The following is a 17424-nucleotide window of genomic DNA, read 5'->3' on the forward strand; positions in this document are numbered from 1 at the left end:
ACAACCAACACCAAAGAAATACAAACAATTATAAGAACATACTACGAGCAACTCTATGGCAACAAATTTGACAGTCTGGAAGAAATGGATACATTTCTAGAGACATATAAACTACCACAACTGAACCAGGAAGAAATAGAAAGCCTGAACAGACCCATAACCAGTAAGGAGATTGAAACAGTCATCAAAAATCTCCAAACAAACAAAAGTCCAGGACCAGATGGCTTCCCAGGGGAATTCTACCAAACATTTAAAGAAGAATTGATTCCTATTCTCCTGAAACTGTTCCAAAAAATAGAAATGGAAGGGAAACTTCCAAACTCATTCTATGAGGCCAGCATCACCTTGATCCCAAAACCAGACAAGGATCCCACCAAAAAAGAGAATTACAGACCAATATCCTTGATGAACACAGATGCGAAAATTCTCACCAAAATACTGGCCAATAGGATCCAACAGTACATTAAAAGGATTATTCACCACGACCAAGTGGGATTTATTCCAGGGCTGCAAGGTTGGTTCAACATCCACAAATCCATCAATGTGATACAATACATTAATAAAAGAAAGAGTAAGAGCCATATGATACTCTCAATAGATGCTGAATAAGCATTCGACAAAGTGCAGCATCCCTTCCTGATTAAAACTCTTCAAAGTGTAGGGATAGAAGGCACATACCTCAATATTATCAAAGCCATCTATGAAAAACCCACCGCAAATATCATTCTCAGTGGAGAAAAACTGAAAGCTTTTCCGCTAAGGTCAGGAACACGGCAGGGATGTCCGTTATCACGACTGCTGTTCAACATAGTACTAGAAGTCCTAGCCTCAGCAATCAGACAACAGAAAGAAATTAAAGGCATCCAAATTGGCAAAGAAGAAGTCAAACTATCACTCTTTGCAGATGATATGATACTATATGTGGAAAACCCAAAAGGCTCCACTCCAAAACTGCTAGAACTTATACAGGAATTCAGTGAAGTGTCAGGATATAAAGTCAATGCACAGAAATCAGTCGCATTTCTTTACACTAACAACAAGACAGAAGAAAGAGAAATTGAGGAGTCAGTCCCATTTACAATCGCACCCAAAACCATAAGATACCTAGGAATAAATCTAACCAAAGAGGCAAAGAATCTGTACCCAGAAAACTATACTCATGAAAGAAATTGAGGAAGACACAAAGAAATGGAAAAATATTCCATGCTCATGGATTGGAAGAACAAATATTGTGAAAATGTCTATTCTACCTAAAGCAATCTACACATTTAATGCAATCCCTATCAAAATCCCATCCATTTTTTTTAAAGAAATAGAACAAATAATCCTAAAATTTATATGGAACCAGAAAAGACCTCGAATAGCCAAAGGAATATTGAAAAAGAAAGCCAAAGTCGGTGGCATCACAATTGCAGACTTCAAGCTCTATTACAAAGTTGTCATCATCAAGACAGTATGGTACTGGCACAAAAACAGACATATAGATCAATGGAACAGAATAGAGAGCCCAGAAATAGACCCTCAGCTCTATGGTCAACTAATCTTTGACAAAGCAGGAAAGAATATCCAATGGAAAAAAGACAGCCTCTTCAACAAATGGTGCTGGGAAAATTGGACAGCCACATGCAGAACAATGAAACTGGACTATTTCCTTACACCACACACGAAAATAGACTCAAAATGGATGAAGGACCTCAATGTGAGAAAGGAATCCATCAAAATCCTTGAGGAGAATGCAGGCAGCAACCTCTTTGACCTCAACTGCAGCAACTTCTTCCTAGGAACATCGCCAAAGGCAACAGAAGCAAGGGCAAAAATGATCTATTGGGATTTCATCAAGATCAAAAGCTTTTGCACAGCAGAGGAAACAGTGAACAAAACCAAAAGACAACTGACAGAATGGGAGAAGATATTTGCAAACGACATATCAGATAAAAGGCTAGTATCCAAAATCTATAAAGAGCTTATCAAACTCAATACCCAAAGAACAAATAATCCAGTCAAGAAATGGGCAGAGGACATGAACAGACATTTCTGCAAAGAAGACATCCAGACGGCCAACAGACACATGAAAAAATGCTCCACATCATTCGGCATCAGGGAAATACAAATCAAAACCACAATGAGATACCACCTCACACCAGTCAGAATGGCTAAAACTAACAAGTCAAGAAATGACAGATGCTGGCGAGGATGCGGAGAGAGGGGAACCCTCCTACACTGCTGGTGGGAATGCAAGCTGGTGCAACCACTCTGGAAAACAGTGTGGAGTTTCCTCAAAAAACTGAAAATAGAGCTACCCTATGACCCAGCAATTGCACTACTGGGTATATATCCTAAAGATACAAACGTGGTGCTCCGAAGGGGCACGTGCACCCGAATGTTTATAGCAGCAATGTCCACAATAGCCAAACTGTGGAAAGAGCCTAGATGTCCATCAACAGATGAATGGATAAAGAAGAAGTGGTATATATACACAATGGAATACTATGCAGCCATCAAAAGACATGAAATCTTGCCATTTGCGATGACGTGGATGGAACTAGAGGGTATCATGCTTAGTGAAATAAGTCAATCGGAGAAAGACAACTATCATATGATCTCTTTGATATGAGGAAGTGGAGATGCAATGTGGGGGGGTTGTGGGGAGGTAGGAAAAGAAAAAATGAAAAGATGGGATTGGGAGGGAGACAAACCATAAAAGACTCAATCTCAAAAAACAGACTGAGGGTTGCTGGGGGGAGGGGGGACAGGAGAGGGTGGTGGGGAAATGGACATTGGGGAGGGTATGTGCTATGATGAGTGCTGTGAAATGTGTAAACCTGGCGATTCACAGACCTGTACCCCTGGGGATAATAATACATTATATGTTTATTAAAATAAAAAGAAAAAAAGAAGTAATGGCTGAAAACTTAAATCTGGGAAAATACTTCAGCATTCACGTCCACATCCAATGTCCATCTAAATATATACCCCACAATTTCAATCCAAAATGATCTTCTCCAAGATACATTATAATAAAACTGTCTAAAATTAAAGAGCAAGAGATACTTTTAAAAGCATTAAGAGAAAAAAAACATCACACAAGGCGATCACCATCAGGTTATTGAGCAGATTTTTCAGCAGAAACCTTGTAGTCCAGGAGGGAAATAAAAAACTGGAAAAACTAGAAGAAATCAATGAAACTAAGAATTGGATTTTTGAAAACAAACAAAATTAAAACCCTTCATTTTGATTAAGCAAGAGAGAAGACAAGTAAAATCAGAAGTGAAAAAGGAGACATTATAACTGATACTAAAAAAATACAAAGAACTGTAAGAGACTAGTATAACAATTATACACCATGAAACTGGATAACCTAGAAGAAATGGATAAGTTCCTGGAAATAAACAACTTGCTAAGACTGAATCATGAGTAAACAGAAAATCTGAAAGGACCTATAACTAGTACGGAGATTGAATCAATAATCAAAACCTCCCAAGAAAGAAAAACCCAGGATTAGATGGCTTCACCAAAGCATTCTACCATACATTTAAAGATTTAATGCCAATTCTAAATGTGTTCAGAAAAGTCAAAAAGGAGGGAACATTTTCAGACTTATTTTGTGAGACCATTAACCTGATACCAAAACCAGACAAGAAACCACAACAAAAGAAAACTATAGACCAATATCCCTGGTGAACATAGATGCAAATTTTTTTTTAAAGATTTTATTTATTTATTTGACAGACAGAGATCAGAAGTAGGCAGAGAGGCAGGCAGAGAGAGAGAGAGGGGGAAGCAGGCTCCCTGCTGAGCAGAGAGCCCGATGTGGGGCTTGATCCCAGGGCCGTGAGATGAAGACCTGAGCCAAAGGCAGAGGCTTAACGCACTGAGCCACCCAGGCGCCCCAGATGCAAATATTCTTAACAAAATACTAGTAAGCTTAATTCAACAGCACCTTATGAGGATCATCCACTGCAACCAAGTAGGATTTATCCCTGGAATGCAAAGATGGTTCAACATACACAAATCAGTATAATACACCAGATAAATGGAAAGAAAGCTAAACGTTGCATGATCATTTCAATAGATGCAAAAAAAAAAAAATGGATAAAATTCAACACTATGATGAAAAGTAGGAATCAAGAGAGAGTACCTTAACATGAAGGCTATATCTGACAAGCTCACAGTTAATATTATACTCAATGATTAAAAACAAAAGCTTTCCCACTAAGATCAGGAAAAGGACAAGGGATGTCCAATATCACCACTTCTATTCAACACATTATTGGAAGTCCTAGTCAGAGCAGTCAGCCAAGAAAAAAAAAAAGCATCCAGATTGGAAAGGAAGAAGTACAATAGTTTCTCTTTGCACCTAACATGATCTCAAACATTGAAAACCCTAAAGGCTCCACCAAAAAATTGTTAGAACTGATAATTGAATTCAGAAAAGTTGCAGGATACAAAATTGGTTGTGTTTCAGGATGCTAATAACCAACTAATTGCAAAGGAAATTAAAAAACTATCTCAATTTCAATACCGTCTTAAATAATAAAACACTTAGGAAAAAAATTAGCCAAGGATGTGAAGGACTTGCACACTGAAGATTATAAAACACTGATTAGAAGAATAAAGAAAACACGAATAAATTAAAAGATATCTTATGGTCATGAATTAAAAGACTTAATACCATTAAATATCCATACAGTACAAAGCTAGCTCTAGATTCAATGTAACCCTTATCAAAATCCCAATAGCATTTTTTACAGAACTAAAAAGAACAATTGTAGAATTCATGTGGAACCAGAAAATACCTCAGGTAGTGAAAACAATCTTGAAAAAGATCAAAACTGGAGACATCATACTCCCTGATTTCAGAGTGTATTACACAAAGCTGTCATAATTAAAACAGTATGATATTCATATAAAGAGGGGCACAGAGGCGTGCCTGGGTTAAGCACACCTGGGTTAAGTTGGTTAAGCATCTGCCTTCAGCTCAGGTCATGATCCCAGGGTCCTGGTATTGAGCCCCATGTTGGGCTCCTTGCTCAGCAGGGAGCCTACTTCTCCCTCACCCTCAGTTCCATCCCTTGCTTGTGCTCTCTCTCTCTCAAATAAATAAAATCTTTGGAAGAAAAAAGAAAAAGGACAGATACATAGACCAAAGGAATAGAATAGAGAGGGTAGAAACAAATCCATACATATATGGTAAACTGATCTTTGATGATAATGCCAAGAATACACATTGGGGAAAGGATAGTTTCTTCAACAAATGCTGGTGGGAAAGATAGATATATACGTGTAAAATAATGCAAGTGGACCCTTGTCTCACGTCATATAAAAAAAATCAAAGTAGATTAAAGACTTATACCTAAGACCTGTAAATATAAAATTCCTAGCAAAAACAGGGGAAAATCCTCATGACATTGGTTTTGGCAACAACTTCATGAATGTGAACCAAAAGCACAGAAACAAAAGCAAAAGTAAGTGGGCCTACATCAAACTAAAAGTTTCTGCACAGCAAAGGAAGTAAAAAATAGGGTGAAAAGACAACCTATGGTATGGGGGAAATATTTGCAAACCATCTATCTGATAAGAGATTAATATCTAAACTACATTAAGGAAATCATATTACTCAATAGTGAAATAACAACCTGTTTAAAAAAAAAAGGCAAAGGACCTAAAAGGGACATTTTTTCAAAGAAGACATGCAAGGGGCAAATAGGTATATGAAAAGATGCTCAATGTCACTGATTGTCAGTGAGATGCATATCAAAACCACAGGAGAGATCACATCACACCTGTTATGATAGCTATATATAAAAAAAGAACAGACAACAAATGTTGAAGATGTGGAGAAATTGGAACTATTGTGTCCTGTTGGTGGGAATATAAAATGATGCAGGACTTCCTTCTTTTTTTTAAGGACTGAATAATATTCTGTTCTCTGCACATATCACTTTTTTTAATCCATTCATATATCAGTGGGCATTGAGGTTGTTTCCACATTTTCCAGTGTTCCAATGAACATAAGAGTGCTAATATCTCTTCCTGATCCTGATTTTGATTCTTTCCGATAAATGCTCAGAAGTGGGATTGCTAGGTCATATGGCAGTTCTATTTTTGATTTTTGAAGGTCATGATTTAGTCTGTTACCCTTTTCAAAGATGAACACAAGGATTTGGAAGTAAAACATATTCTTTTAATTGGTATCACTGTGAAGAGTTTAGACCAGTGAGTAGGAAGCAATATGTAGTTTTATTAATATAAATTTCAGACTTAGAATATTGCCTTTTTTTTTTTTTTTTTTTTTTGCGAGTGCATCTTAATATCTGCTAGGCACTGTTCACCCATGATCTTGTCTTCCTGACAATGACTCTTTGGTTTTGTTTGTTTGTTTATTTGAGATGTAATTGACACATAACATTATATTAATTTCAGGTGACACATAACATTATATTAATTTCAGGCATATTAATTTCCTTCTATACCCAGAAGTGGGCCCATTGTACCTTTTAATCTGTTGAGTGTATGCGTGTGTTTTCATTTAAAATTTTTTTACCTGAAAGAAAGTGGTAAAAAACATGTAGTGTACTAGGAACTTGGGCTTCAATTACAAGTGAAAGAATTTGAATTGTAAAGAATTTGAATATGTAGCTGAGGGTTGGATTTGATATATGTAGTTGGGGATTGGGCAGGAGGAGGGAGGTTTTGTGTATATGAGTGTATACACTTGAAAGCAAAGATTGTCTTTAAAAAGTATCCATTCATTAACCATTTAGTGTTTCTTAATTACAAAACAATTTCTTCAAGATGTGTTTCTCCTGTTGAAATACCATCATCCTGATCTTCAGGTGGTGAAACATTAAATAGTAATTGTAAATAACAAGTGACTTTGTCAGAACAAACATAATGTTGATTAAGATGAACATGAAGCCAGTAACATAGAAGTCCGCTAAAAATAAAGATAAACCCATAGATGTACTCTACTGTAGGAGACTGAATCATTGGTGTCAAAATTAGAAACAAAGATATAGCTATGGATCCCAATACAAATGGCAAATGCACCTGAAAGTTAAAAAAAAAAGAAAAGAAAATTAGTGATGACTTTTTCCTCAAAAGTTTCTATAAACAATTTAAGAACATTCCCTTTCTATTTGGAACAAATGTTTGTAAACACCAGGGAGAAAAGTGCAAATATATTTTCACATGTATTTAAGGAGACAGTCTCAGTATTGTATTATAGAAAGTAAATCAGTGGCAGACTAAATAATTGTAAAAAGGTGGAACTGTATTTATTTATTTATATTTATTCCATAGTTCTTATGATTACCTACTCTACTGATCAGGTATTGTCAATTATTTGCTAAAATCAGTACTTTATTTTTTGGCATAGGAAAAAAGATATAAGAAAGCTTTGTCAAAAAATAAAAAATTGACTCTGTCATACTCGTATTAGTCATTGAAGCTTGCTTCATTTTGGGAATTTGGAAACCAGCCATGCATGGCATACCTGTAATATTTGGTTATAAAGTTTCTTTAATCGGGCATGTGCCAGTTTTTCCTGGAGTAGCTCTATTAACTAATAAAAACAACAGAAAGGTTGGAATCAGAAAAGTCTGGTTGGAAATGCAAGCTTTACTTTTTTTTTTTTTTTAAATGTTATTTATTTATTTGAGAGAGAGGAAGAGAGACTATGAATCAGGAAAGGGTCAGGAGGAGAGGGCGAAACAGACTACCTGCTGAGAGAGGAGCCTGATTCCAGGACCCCCAGATCTTGACCTGAGCTGAAAAGTCAGATGCTTAACCAACTGAGCCACCAAGGCACCCTCAAACTCTGCTATCTTAATTGCTCATTCCTTCAAGAAATAGTCACTGAATTCCTATGTGCCATTTGCTATACTAGGGATACAGAGGTATTAGGACAAATAAAGAAGGTTCCTCTTCAAGGACCTTAGTGCCACTGTCTAGTCGTATCATTTTGGGCTATTTAATTAATCTGGTCCTCAGAACCATTTCCAGAAAGGAGCCAGGAGAAGGCCCTGAACTGCCAGTCCTGTGGGTCTTTCACCACCAGCGGCCTCGGTCGCTGTCACTGCACAGTGAGACCCTTGGGACCCTGAAACTTGTCTCAACTGAAGGAAGCTACATGGTGGGCTGGTGGGTGCTACAAGAGAAATCTGTTGAGGGGTTTTTAATAAAATATTTATGATATATCTGTGTTATTGCCATTTAAGTATTAAGCTGATGTTGGGGGGAAAAATGGGTCCTCTCAGACCCATTTGCAAAATGAAGTTTTATCTAATGCTGATCTTTTGAAGTCTTCTTGAGAATTGCATAAAGGGTACTTCAGCAGAATGAGCTCAACAAAATGGCATTTCTTAATTAACTTTGTAACAGTGATTTGTACACATTTCTTACACTTCTATGAAGCTAATAAGATTCTTGATTGAAAAATTCATTTTTATTTTTCTGAACTGCCTAGTAGAGTGCCTGAAACACAGCGGATAGTTACTGCATATTTGTCGAATAAATGGATGACTCAAATCCAAGATATTATCATTCACTTTTTTCAACAGGAGGCATGGCTAAAGAAGGAGCCATTTTGAGGAAAAGAAAGTCAGCATTATCTAGACCAGTGTTTCTTAAGTATGGCCAGTGGACCTCTCTGGATAAGAACCCCCAAGATAATTGATAAACATATAGATTCCTAGGGCCCAACTGACACCTACTGAATTAGAATCCCCTGGTGTGAGTCTGGGAATTCATATTTTAAAAAGCACACTCAAGTGGTTATTATGGTCACTGGTATGAAATATGGGACTCTTGTTTTACTTTCCACACAGTCCCTACAGCCAGAAAGTATCTTAGATGGGCTATTTTGATTATATTTATGATATGATTAAAGAATAAAACAGACTATTTGAAACCTCTTGGGATTTACATCATAGCAAGGTATGGCTTGCATTATACTAAGGCAAAATAGATGAAAATAAGAAAGAGAAAGAGGGAAATAAACACCGATAATGAATTTGGTTCACAAAATGCATGCCACAAAGCCTCATATAGATTCTGAGAGCAGGTCATCATAAAGTATAAGCAAAATCTGTTAGTTAGGAGAGACCCAAATATTCTTGATGCTAAGATCAGAAAAAATTTCCTAAATAGGTCCTTACAGGATATAATGTTCACCTAGGATAATTACATAATCTCTGAATTTTGGAATTCTCTCGGATAAGCAGGTTGACTAAGTGACCCTTTGTAGCCTCTTTGGCCTGAATCTACTCATGCTTCTTTCTAATTCATTCTCTACACTATATTCAGAATGGTCTTTTTTGAATGAGTCTGATTGTTTCTTATGAATATGATTGCTTAGGTAGTCACTACATTACACAGGTACTCCCATGTAAGGGGACAGAAGGGGGCAGATATCTGGCTTGTGCTCTGCTCACTAGGCTCTGTGCCTGGGCAGGAGCTATGTCCACCTAGAAGAAGGGGTGTTTTTTATATTTTGCACAAAGGTACTCTAGGAGCCTACAGTGGCTCTACTGGCATTACCTAGAAGACAGTGCTTTTATTTTAAGTTCAGGTTCACAATTTTATAATCACCCAAACTGACGCTTAGATTAATATCTTATAGAAAACAAGGACTCTATCAAGGACATAATAAAAAGAATGGAATGCCACATCACTTATGCTGGGATGAGCACTGAAGGGTGATTTTGAGTTGGGCCAATACCCCCCACCCCCAAAGCATTATTATGTAGTTCCTAGAAGATGAAAAAAATGATAACATCTATTTTCCTTCTAGAGAATCAATTTTGACCTTTTACTCCTTAAAAATCAAGCCAAAAAGTAGCTCATACAGCCAATTATGCATCAGTAAACTGGGACATGCAGGTCCAGATCAGATGTTTTATAAATTCAACTAACGATTGGTTAGGAGCATCCCCTGTAGATTAAAAAAAAATTATCTCTAGATAGACAGTAGAAATTTAATATTAGCATTTTTATCTTTATTTACCTTATAAGGTCTAGGTAGATTGGGTTCCTGGTACCTTAGTTTAAGTAAACCTATCATATACAGCCCTCTTAAAACCCAGGTTGCTAATCCTGAATATTTTATTAAATTGATTAAATCTGAGGACATAATAAGAAAAGAAGCTAAAATGATTATCTGGGTGATAGCAACAGTTGGACTGAAGTAGTTATTGAGCATAGAGAAGATCAAAGGCAGTTGTCCTTCTTGGCTTGCTGTGTAGAACAGTCTTGAGGCTGAAAGTATTGTACAACACATGTTGCTAACTATTGAAGTTGAAATCCCAAAAGAAATGACCCATTGCATGGAAGGGATTACTTTGTCCATCCAGGTGACAGCAACAGCATCTAAAAAAATTTTTCAGAAAAGTTAGTCACTTTTGCTTCATTTCAAATATGGCAATAATTCTTTACTTCTTACATCTGTACTCTTTGTAATAAGACTTTGCCCCTCTTTCTAAGAGGGAGTGTGTTTCCTTATCAATTCTTGAATATGAACTGGCCCAGTGGTCTATTTTGGCCAATAAAATGAATTAAAAATAGTGGTTTTCCAGCTCTGAGCCTACACCGTGAGAGGTATCACAGACTTCCGTTTACTCTCTTGGGACACTGCTTAGTACCATATAACAAACTCATTGTATTCTGTCAGAAACAAGCCATAATAACTCTGAAGCCATGAAAGTGCACCTTACAGACTTCCAAATACAGGGAGCATCACTGATCTCAGGCCCCAGCACAACACCGGCACAATGAAATCCGTTGTGGCATTTCTGCCAAAGGCAGGCTCTTACAGGTTGTTTCCAGCTAATGGCTGTGAGGTAGAGACACCAAGAAGTACTCATGTTTCTGATGGCCAACCTTGGCTAAAGGGCTCCCTGGCAGATGTGCCAAACCTTCCCTTTACTACCTATCAATCTATGGTGTTTTTACCTATCTTTCCCTTTTTTTTCTTTTCCTTCACTTTGGGTCCAACTTGCCTTGTGGTCCCATGGCTCTTAAGCCTTACCTGGCTTCCTTTTTGGTTTCTTTAATGCAAGAATTTTTAAAATAAAGTCCTTGCACATTTAATTATTTGTTGGCATTTGCTTCTCTCTCTGTCTTTTAACTGTGTTGACTTTTCTTTCTTAAGATTTTATTTGTTTTAAAAAGATTTTATTTATTTATTTGAGAGAGAGAGCGTGTGCATGCATGCACATGAGCAGGGGTAGGGGCAGAGGGAGAGGGAGAAGTAGACTGCTCACTGAGAGTGCAGCCTGATCCCAGGACCCCGGGAACATGACCTAATCGGAAGGCAGATGCTTAACAAACTAAGCCACCTAGGCACCCCTAAGATTAAGTTTTGAATAATCTGTACACGCAATGTGGGGCTTGAACCCACAAGCCCAATATCAAGAGTTGCATGCTCTACTGACTGAGCCAGCTAGGTGCCCCTGGCATTTGCTTCTCAAATGAGTCAAACTGTCCTACCATCTTAGGCCCCCCCAAAATAGGAAAGCATGGCCAACCTAGATATAGCTGTTTACCTAACTGCAGGGGGCTGCAGACACATGTATGACTCCAGCAGGCAGCCAGAACTGCCTTGTTGAGCCCAGCATAAGTTGCCAACTTGCAGAACTGTGAACCAAATAAGTGGTGGTTGTGAGGCGGTACATTTTGGACAGGCTTATTTTGCAACAATAGATAAATGATACAGCCATAAGTACTATGATTAAAAGTAAAAAAGGAAAAGATTTTCAATGGAGTAAATATTATATGCTTAATTAAGACAAATAACTGATACTAAAAACATAAGAAGAAATTATGTTATGAGGGTATCAAATGTCCCGCAAAATTTCTCTAAAGTTACTGACTTCGGGTTATAATTAAAGTGGAGTTCAGAATTGTATGATATGATTGCATTATCTTACTACCTATGATGTGCTGGTCTTCTTCAGTGATAATTTGTTGAATTAATAGTTCAGTTCTTTTTCTTCTTTTTTCATTTTCAAGTGCTTACACAACTACAGTTTACCTCTAATTATTTATTTGCAAAATTAGAAGCGTTAAGCTCTGTTTCTATACATAATTTCTGTTCTAAAATTTAGAGAACTTGTTATTAATAATGTTAACAATACTAAAATTCAGAGAGAGATGATTGCAATTATATTCTAAATTTATTCACTATACTCCATAATTTTAAACTGCATTTCAAACTTTCTAAGACTAGCTTTTGCATGGGGTTTAGGAGGCACTTGTCAGGGCTTATATTGAACTTAGACTCAATATTACTAGTGTGATATCAATCCCAAGGCAGGTATCTAAGTCAGGCTGGTGAGATGACGTTGTGGGGGAGGCAGAAAGAATAGTGTCTATTCTGGAAATGGTAAGTTGTTCAGGAAGGGTGATGTGTGGTGAGACTGCAAGCTCACGAGGGAGCAAGGGGTGAGGCTAGAAAGTTAAGCTTAACTCACATCTTGGAGAATCTGTGATGGTGAGCTTAGAAGTTGCTATTTGGTGAAGGGGAGTGGTGATGGGGTGGTTGCAGCAGTTGTGAAAGTGAGACTGGGAAGAGTTGCAAGAACACAAAACAGAGTATTCAAGCAGGGGAGTGACAGGATTAGATTTGGGTTTTATGACATTATCTCTAGAGACTGAGTGGTGACTGGATTGGAGGGAGAATAGAGGTGACTCTATAAATTAGAAGGTTGTTGCCATAACTCTGAAGAGAAAAATGAGTGTCTAGGCATGGAGGTTGGGCATGCAGAGAGGGGAATACCTGATGAGCTGTTAATGGGGTAGATTTTTATAGGACTTGCTGACTCGTTTGTAGGTATGTGTAAGGCAAATTACAGTTCTGTCCCTCATTTTAATAGTTAAGAAAAAAATCTTTAGTGTGTTTCTATATTCCTGTGAGACCAAATTGTGGGAAAGTGTCATGGTAACCTGTTAATGTTTACTTATTAAAATTTGTATTTTCTGGGGGGCAGGGGTGGCTCAGTGGGTTAAAGCCTCTGCCTTCGGCTCAGGTCATGATCCCAAGCTCCTGGGATCGAGCCCTGCATCGGGCTCTCTGCTGGGTCAGGGGCCTGCTCCCCCCCCCCCCAACTGCCTCTCTGCCTACTTGTGATCTCTGTCAAATAAATAAATAAAATCCTAAAAAATTTGTATTTTCCTTTTAGAAGCAACGTAACATTTTTGTACTAGTGTCAGAGAAGATGCATAAGGCCGCCTTTTGACTTTTGAAACTTGTATAGTTTTTTCAAAATAAATTTCAAAGCTTCATATTTTTGTAAAGGCTTTGCACATCAGACTGATCCTCTGTGTGACCTTTGCCTTAAAAACCCCTCCACTGCAGATGAATTCTAGTTACTGAAGTGCCCTACTGTCTTGGTTGTAGTCACAGCTCCTCCCAAACCACACAGTGTGTTTGTATGTGGTCATATACTTCTGTGCCTGTCTATACAACATTTTTGTAGCTTATGTATTTTTGCTGCTGTATTACTTGACTTCCTCTAGAATAAAGACTGAGTTGTTCTCAGTGAATGAACTTTCTAGATATCTTCTTTCAGGAGTAACTATTTTTTTTTTAAATTAGGATTTGGTGGAATTTTTTGAATGCATTTCAAATACTACTCTGCCTTTTTAAAGTGAATAGAATATAATTAGCATTTTCCTTCCTTCTTTTTAAAAAAGATTTTATTTATTTATTTGAGAGACAGAGAGAGAGAGAGAGAGCAAGAAAGAGCATGAGTGGGGAGGAGAGGAAGAAGCAGGCAGGGAGCCCTATTCGGGACTCGATCCCAGAACCCTGGGACCATGACCTGAGGCCAAGGCAGATGCTTAACTGACTGAGCCATCCAGGTGTCCCAATTTAGCATTTTCTTAAAGACTTGGCATTTTCATAAAAATTTATTACTTGATTTGTGGAAAATATTATTTGACATTGGAAAAATGATATTTTTTCTGATCCTAAGTACAACAAGCTAATCATGGAAAATATGAACAATATAAAAAAAGAAGTAAAACTGTTATACCACTTACTATTAACCTTTTGTTGTGTCTCTGTTTAGTCACATCTATGTGTGTCTCTTACATGATTATTTTTTAATGTAACGTATTATCCCATATATATTAATATGTATTCATACTATTACTTGCATTGCTAATAGGCTCTGCTAGTGGTGGTACTGCTTTGATTTTGTTTGTATTGAGGCATTTTAGAATGGTGGTTGAAAACAAGGGTTTTGGATTTGGACCACCTGGGTTTGAGTCTGTCAATTACTAGGTGTGTACCTTTGAGCACCATACTTAGTGGAACGGAGAAGAGTGTTTTGTTTGAAGATCAGGTCTTGAAACTTGCTGTCTACATTTACAACCCATTACCTTCAGTAACCTGGACAAGGTGCAGTCTCTTATCATGAGAAGTGCATGGGGTTGGAGACACAGTTTTGAATCTTAACTCTGTCCATCACTTAAGTTCCCGGAGCTCCAGTTTCCCTGTCTACAAAATGAAGAATGTACTGCCTATTCCAAACAGTCATTTTGAGGATAGGTATTGGGGTGTACCCCAAGGGTGGAAATCCTTCTGACAAAGTATCTCTTCTTTGCTTTCTTGATATGCTTCCTCCTATTTCTCCTCATCTCTTTCCCCTTTCTCTTCCATGGCCCTCTCCTCCTCTTCTTTTTCTTTCTAATTCTTGTTGTCTCACGTTCTACAACCCTTAGACCTCAGTCCTTAACATGTAGCCCTTTCGTTATAGATTGTTTAGATGACTGTTTTTCCTCTCCTTATAAAAACCAAAGCATGAACACATCATGTTTGCATTCTTATGGATGTATCAAACATATCTACAGTTCACAGGAGACCATGTTTATTGAGAGTAGGTAGTAGTAGTGACTGGTTCCTCTTTGTCTGGACACATTCATACCTGTAGAGATGATTTCCTGAGGGGTCAAAACTGCCAGGTAGGATATATTCACCAATACGTAAATCACAGCCACAGTGGGAAGGACAGTAATCAGAGATTTGGGAATATTCTCACCAGGATTCTTTATCTCTCCTGAAAAACACAAATAAACTCATCAGAAAAGAAAATACTGTGGGACTTATGAAGAGTTCTTTGTAATGAAGAGGAGGAGAAAGTATTATTCATGTATTTGCTGCTTCCTCATCTGCTTGGTCTGATTCTGCATTGGTCCTGCACATATTTGGCCTGAAAGCTTAGATTTCTTACTATTTTGCACCATTTTGTTAAAAATTATGATTCTGAACTTATACTATGAGTAAAATCTCTCTATGTATATGTGTGTGTGTGTGTATATATATATATATATATGTATATATATATAAAATCTGTGATAGTTTTATTTTTTACAAATAGACTGTATTTATATATTTCTTACATAATTGATACTTAAAATGTTTTGAAAAAATATTAGAATAAAATGCAGTAAATTCTGAGACTGGTCTTCATTTTCTTTTGAAAACTATAAAATTCCCAAGTTTTAAATAAGGGACATGACCTGGTGAATACTAAATTCCACATTTTCTTTTTTTTTTTTAATTTTTTTTTTTAAGATTTTATTTATTTATTTGACAGATAGAGATCACAAGTTGGCAGGCAGAGAGGCATGCAGAGAGGCAGGCAGGAGGAAGCAGGCTCCCTGCTGAGCAAAGAGTCTGATGTGGGGCTCCATCCCAGGATCCTGGGATCATGACCTAAGCCGAAGGCAGAGGCTTTAACCCACTGAGCCACCCAGGCGCCCCTAAATTCCACATTTTCTATATAAATGATTATGCACTGAGCCTTAATGATGACTGTGATACATCCAACTAATGCAGAAATATTAACTTTGATTAAAAAAAAAAACCCAAATGAATCAGCTCTATCTTTCTCTACAGAGTTGTAGACAAAACTTTATGCCTGCTGCAAAAGTAGTTCGGAGATGAATTTACCTGCTATGTTGATCAGGACTGATGTACCAGAATATGCAAATAATCCTTGAAGAAAGGCTTCTGCAATCTGTGAGACACCAGGAAGTTCAGCATCGAAAGCTTTCTCAAACCTGGCCACGTTTTCCTTTTTCCCAATCCCTATCAGAACAATCCCAGTAAGGGAAATGAAGCAGAGGACAGCCATTTTCACCAAAATACTGATAGTTTGAAACCAAGCCACTGTTAGCACCCCTCGAGCATTAAGAAGTCCCAATGACCACAAAGTAGCCAAAGCTAGACATTTCTTAAGTAGCTCTGGGGCTGGGCACCTGGTATAGAAAGGCTGAATTAGATACGTAGATATTATCAAGCTTTGAGTAGCTATTCCTAAGGGATAAGTAAAAAGTTTGATCCAAAGACTGAGGAAGGCAACAGAGGATCCAAGAGATCTTTTGAGGAAATAGTAAGGTGCTCCACTTCTAGGGAAGGTGGTCCGATCTCTGCGAGACTGAGAGCGGTGATCATAGTCAGAACAGCACAAGCAGCCCAAATACTCAGGGAGACAGCTATGTTCAGTGAGGAATATTTTAATACCCCTTTGGGAGACACAAAGATTCCTGCACCTGTTGTGACACAAAATAATAAAATATTTCCATGGAAAAATCCTATTGCCCTCAGGAGTTGCATGCTTTTTCCTTTTTCGTTCTTTAATCCTGAAAAGTAATCTAAAAATTTCATGTGGATTGCTTACTTTTATACACTTCCCCCATGATTCTTCTGCAGCATGCTTTGTTGATTTAGCCATCATCCTTACATAAGCATTTTATTGAACTTAACTCTGTTTTAGAAATAATTAACTGGTGAATTGTTCTAAGATTTTTTAGAGAGTTCCAGAGTTAAAATGTTTCACATGTTAATTATTTAAAAATTCAAATATGCCTGGTGATGGTTGCACAACATTGTGAATATAATTAACGCCACTGAATTGTACACTTAAAAATGCTCAAAATGGTCAAAATGAATATAATGAAATTTTACCACAAGTTTAAAAAGTTATTAATGTAATATACCAAAAACCTCCATCTAACTGCACAATTTAAAGGGATAAATTGTTTGGTACCTGAATTTTATCTCAGTAAATCTGTCTTAAAAAATCACATTTGCCACTAAACAAGTTGGTGACAGCTAATTAAGAAAGAAAGATTTAAGTTTTGGGCAGAGATTTTTCCTTTTCCAAAGAGAGGAACTGTAGTTTAATGTAAAAAATATAAGCTTAAAGTAGGCCAAGTTTTCAATCCCACATCTGACACTGAGCAGCTGCATGATTTTTTAGTAAGTTGTTTTATTTCTTTGAATACATATTTCATCATCTGTAGAATGAGGGTGATAATTTCATTTTATCATGGAGTCATTTCCATGGAACTATGCAAAGCACCTGTTGGAGGACTGACCTTCATGGCTTAATAATTGCACTTGTGCGTACTGTTGCC

At 37.2% G+C, this 17424-nt stretch overlaps 1 protein-coding gene across 1 annotated transcript; it reads right to left on the bottom strand.

Annotated features, from left to right (window-relative positions):
• Positions 1–6774: 6774 nt before the first annotated feature.
• Positions 6775–16621, bottom strand: SLC7A13 (solute carrier family 7 member 13; the record flags this gene model as incomplete). The annotated part of the gene is given in 5 exon segments (XM_080801645.1): positions 6775–7050; positions 10007–10368; positions 14928–15059; positions 15956–16426; positions 16429–16621. Coding segments are annotated over 5 exon segments (1434 nt in total).
• Positions 16622–17424: the final 803 nt, after the last annotated feature.

This window comes from Martes martes, assembly GCF_963455335.1.
Source record: "Martes martes genome assembly, chromosome: 4".
Lineage (NCBI taxonomy): Eukaryota > Metazoa > Chordata > Mammalia > Carnivora > Mustelidae > Martes > Martes martes.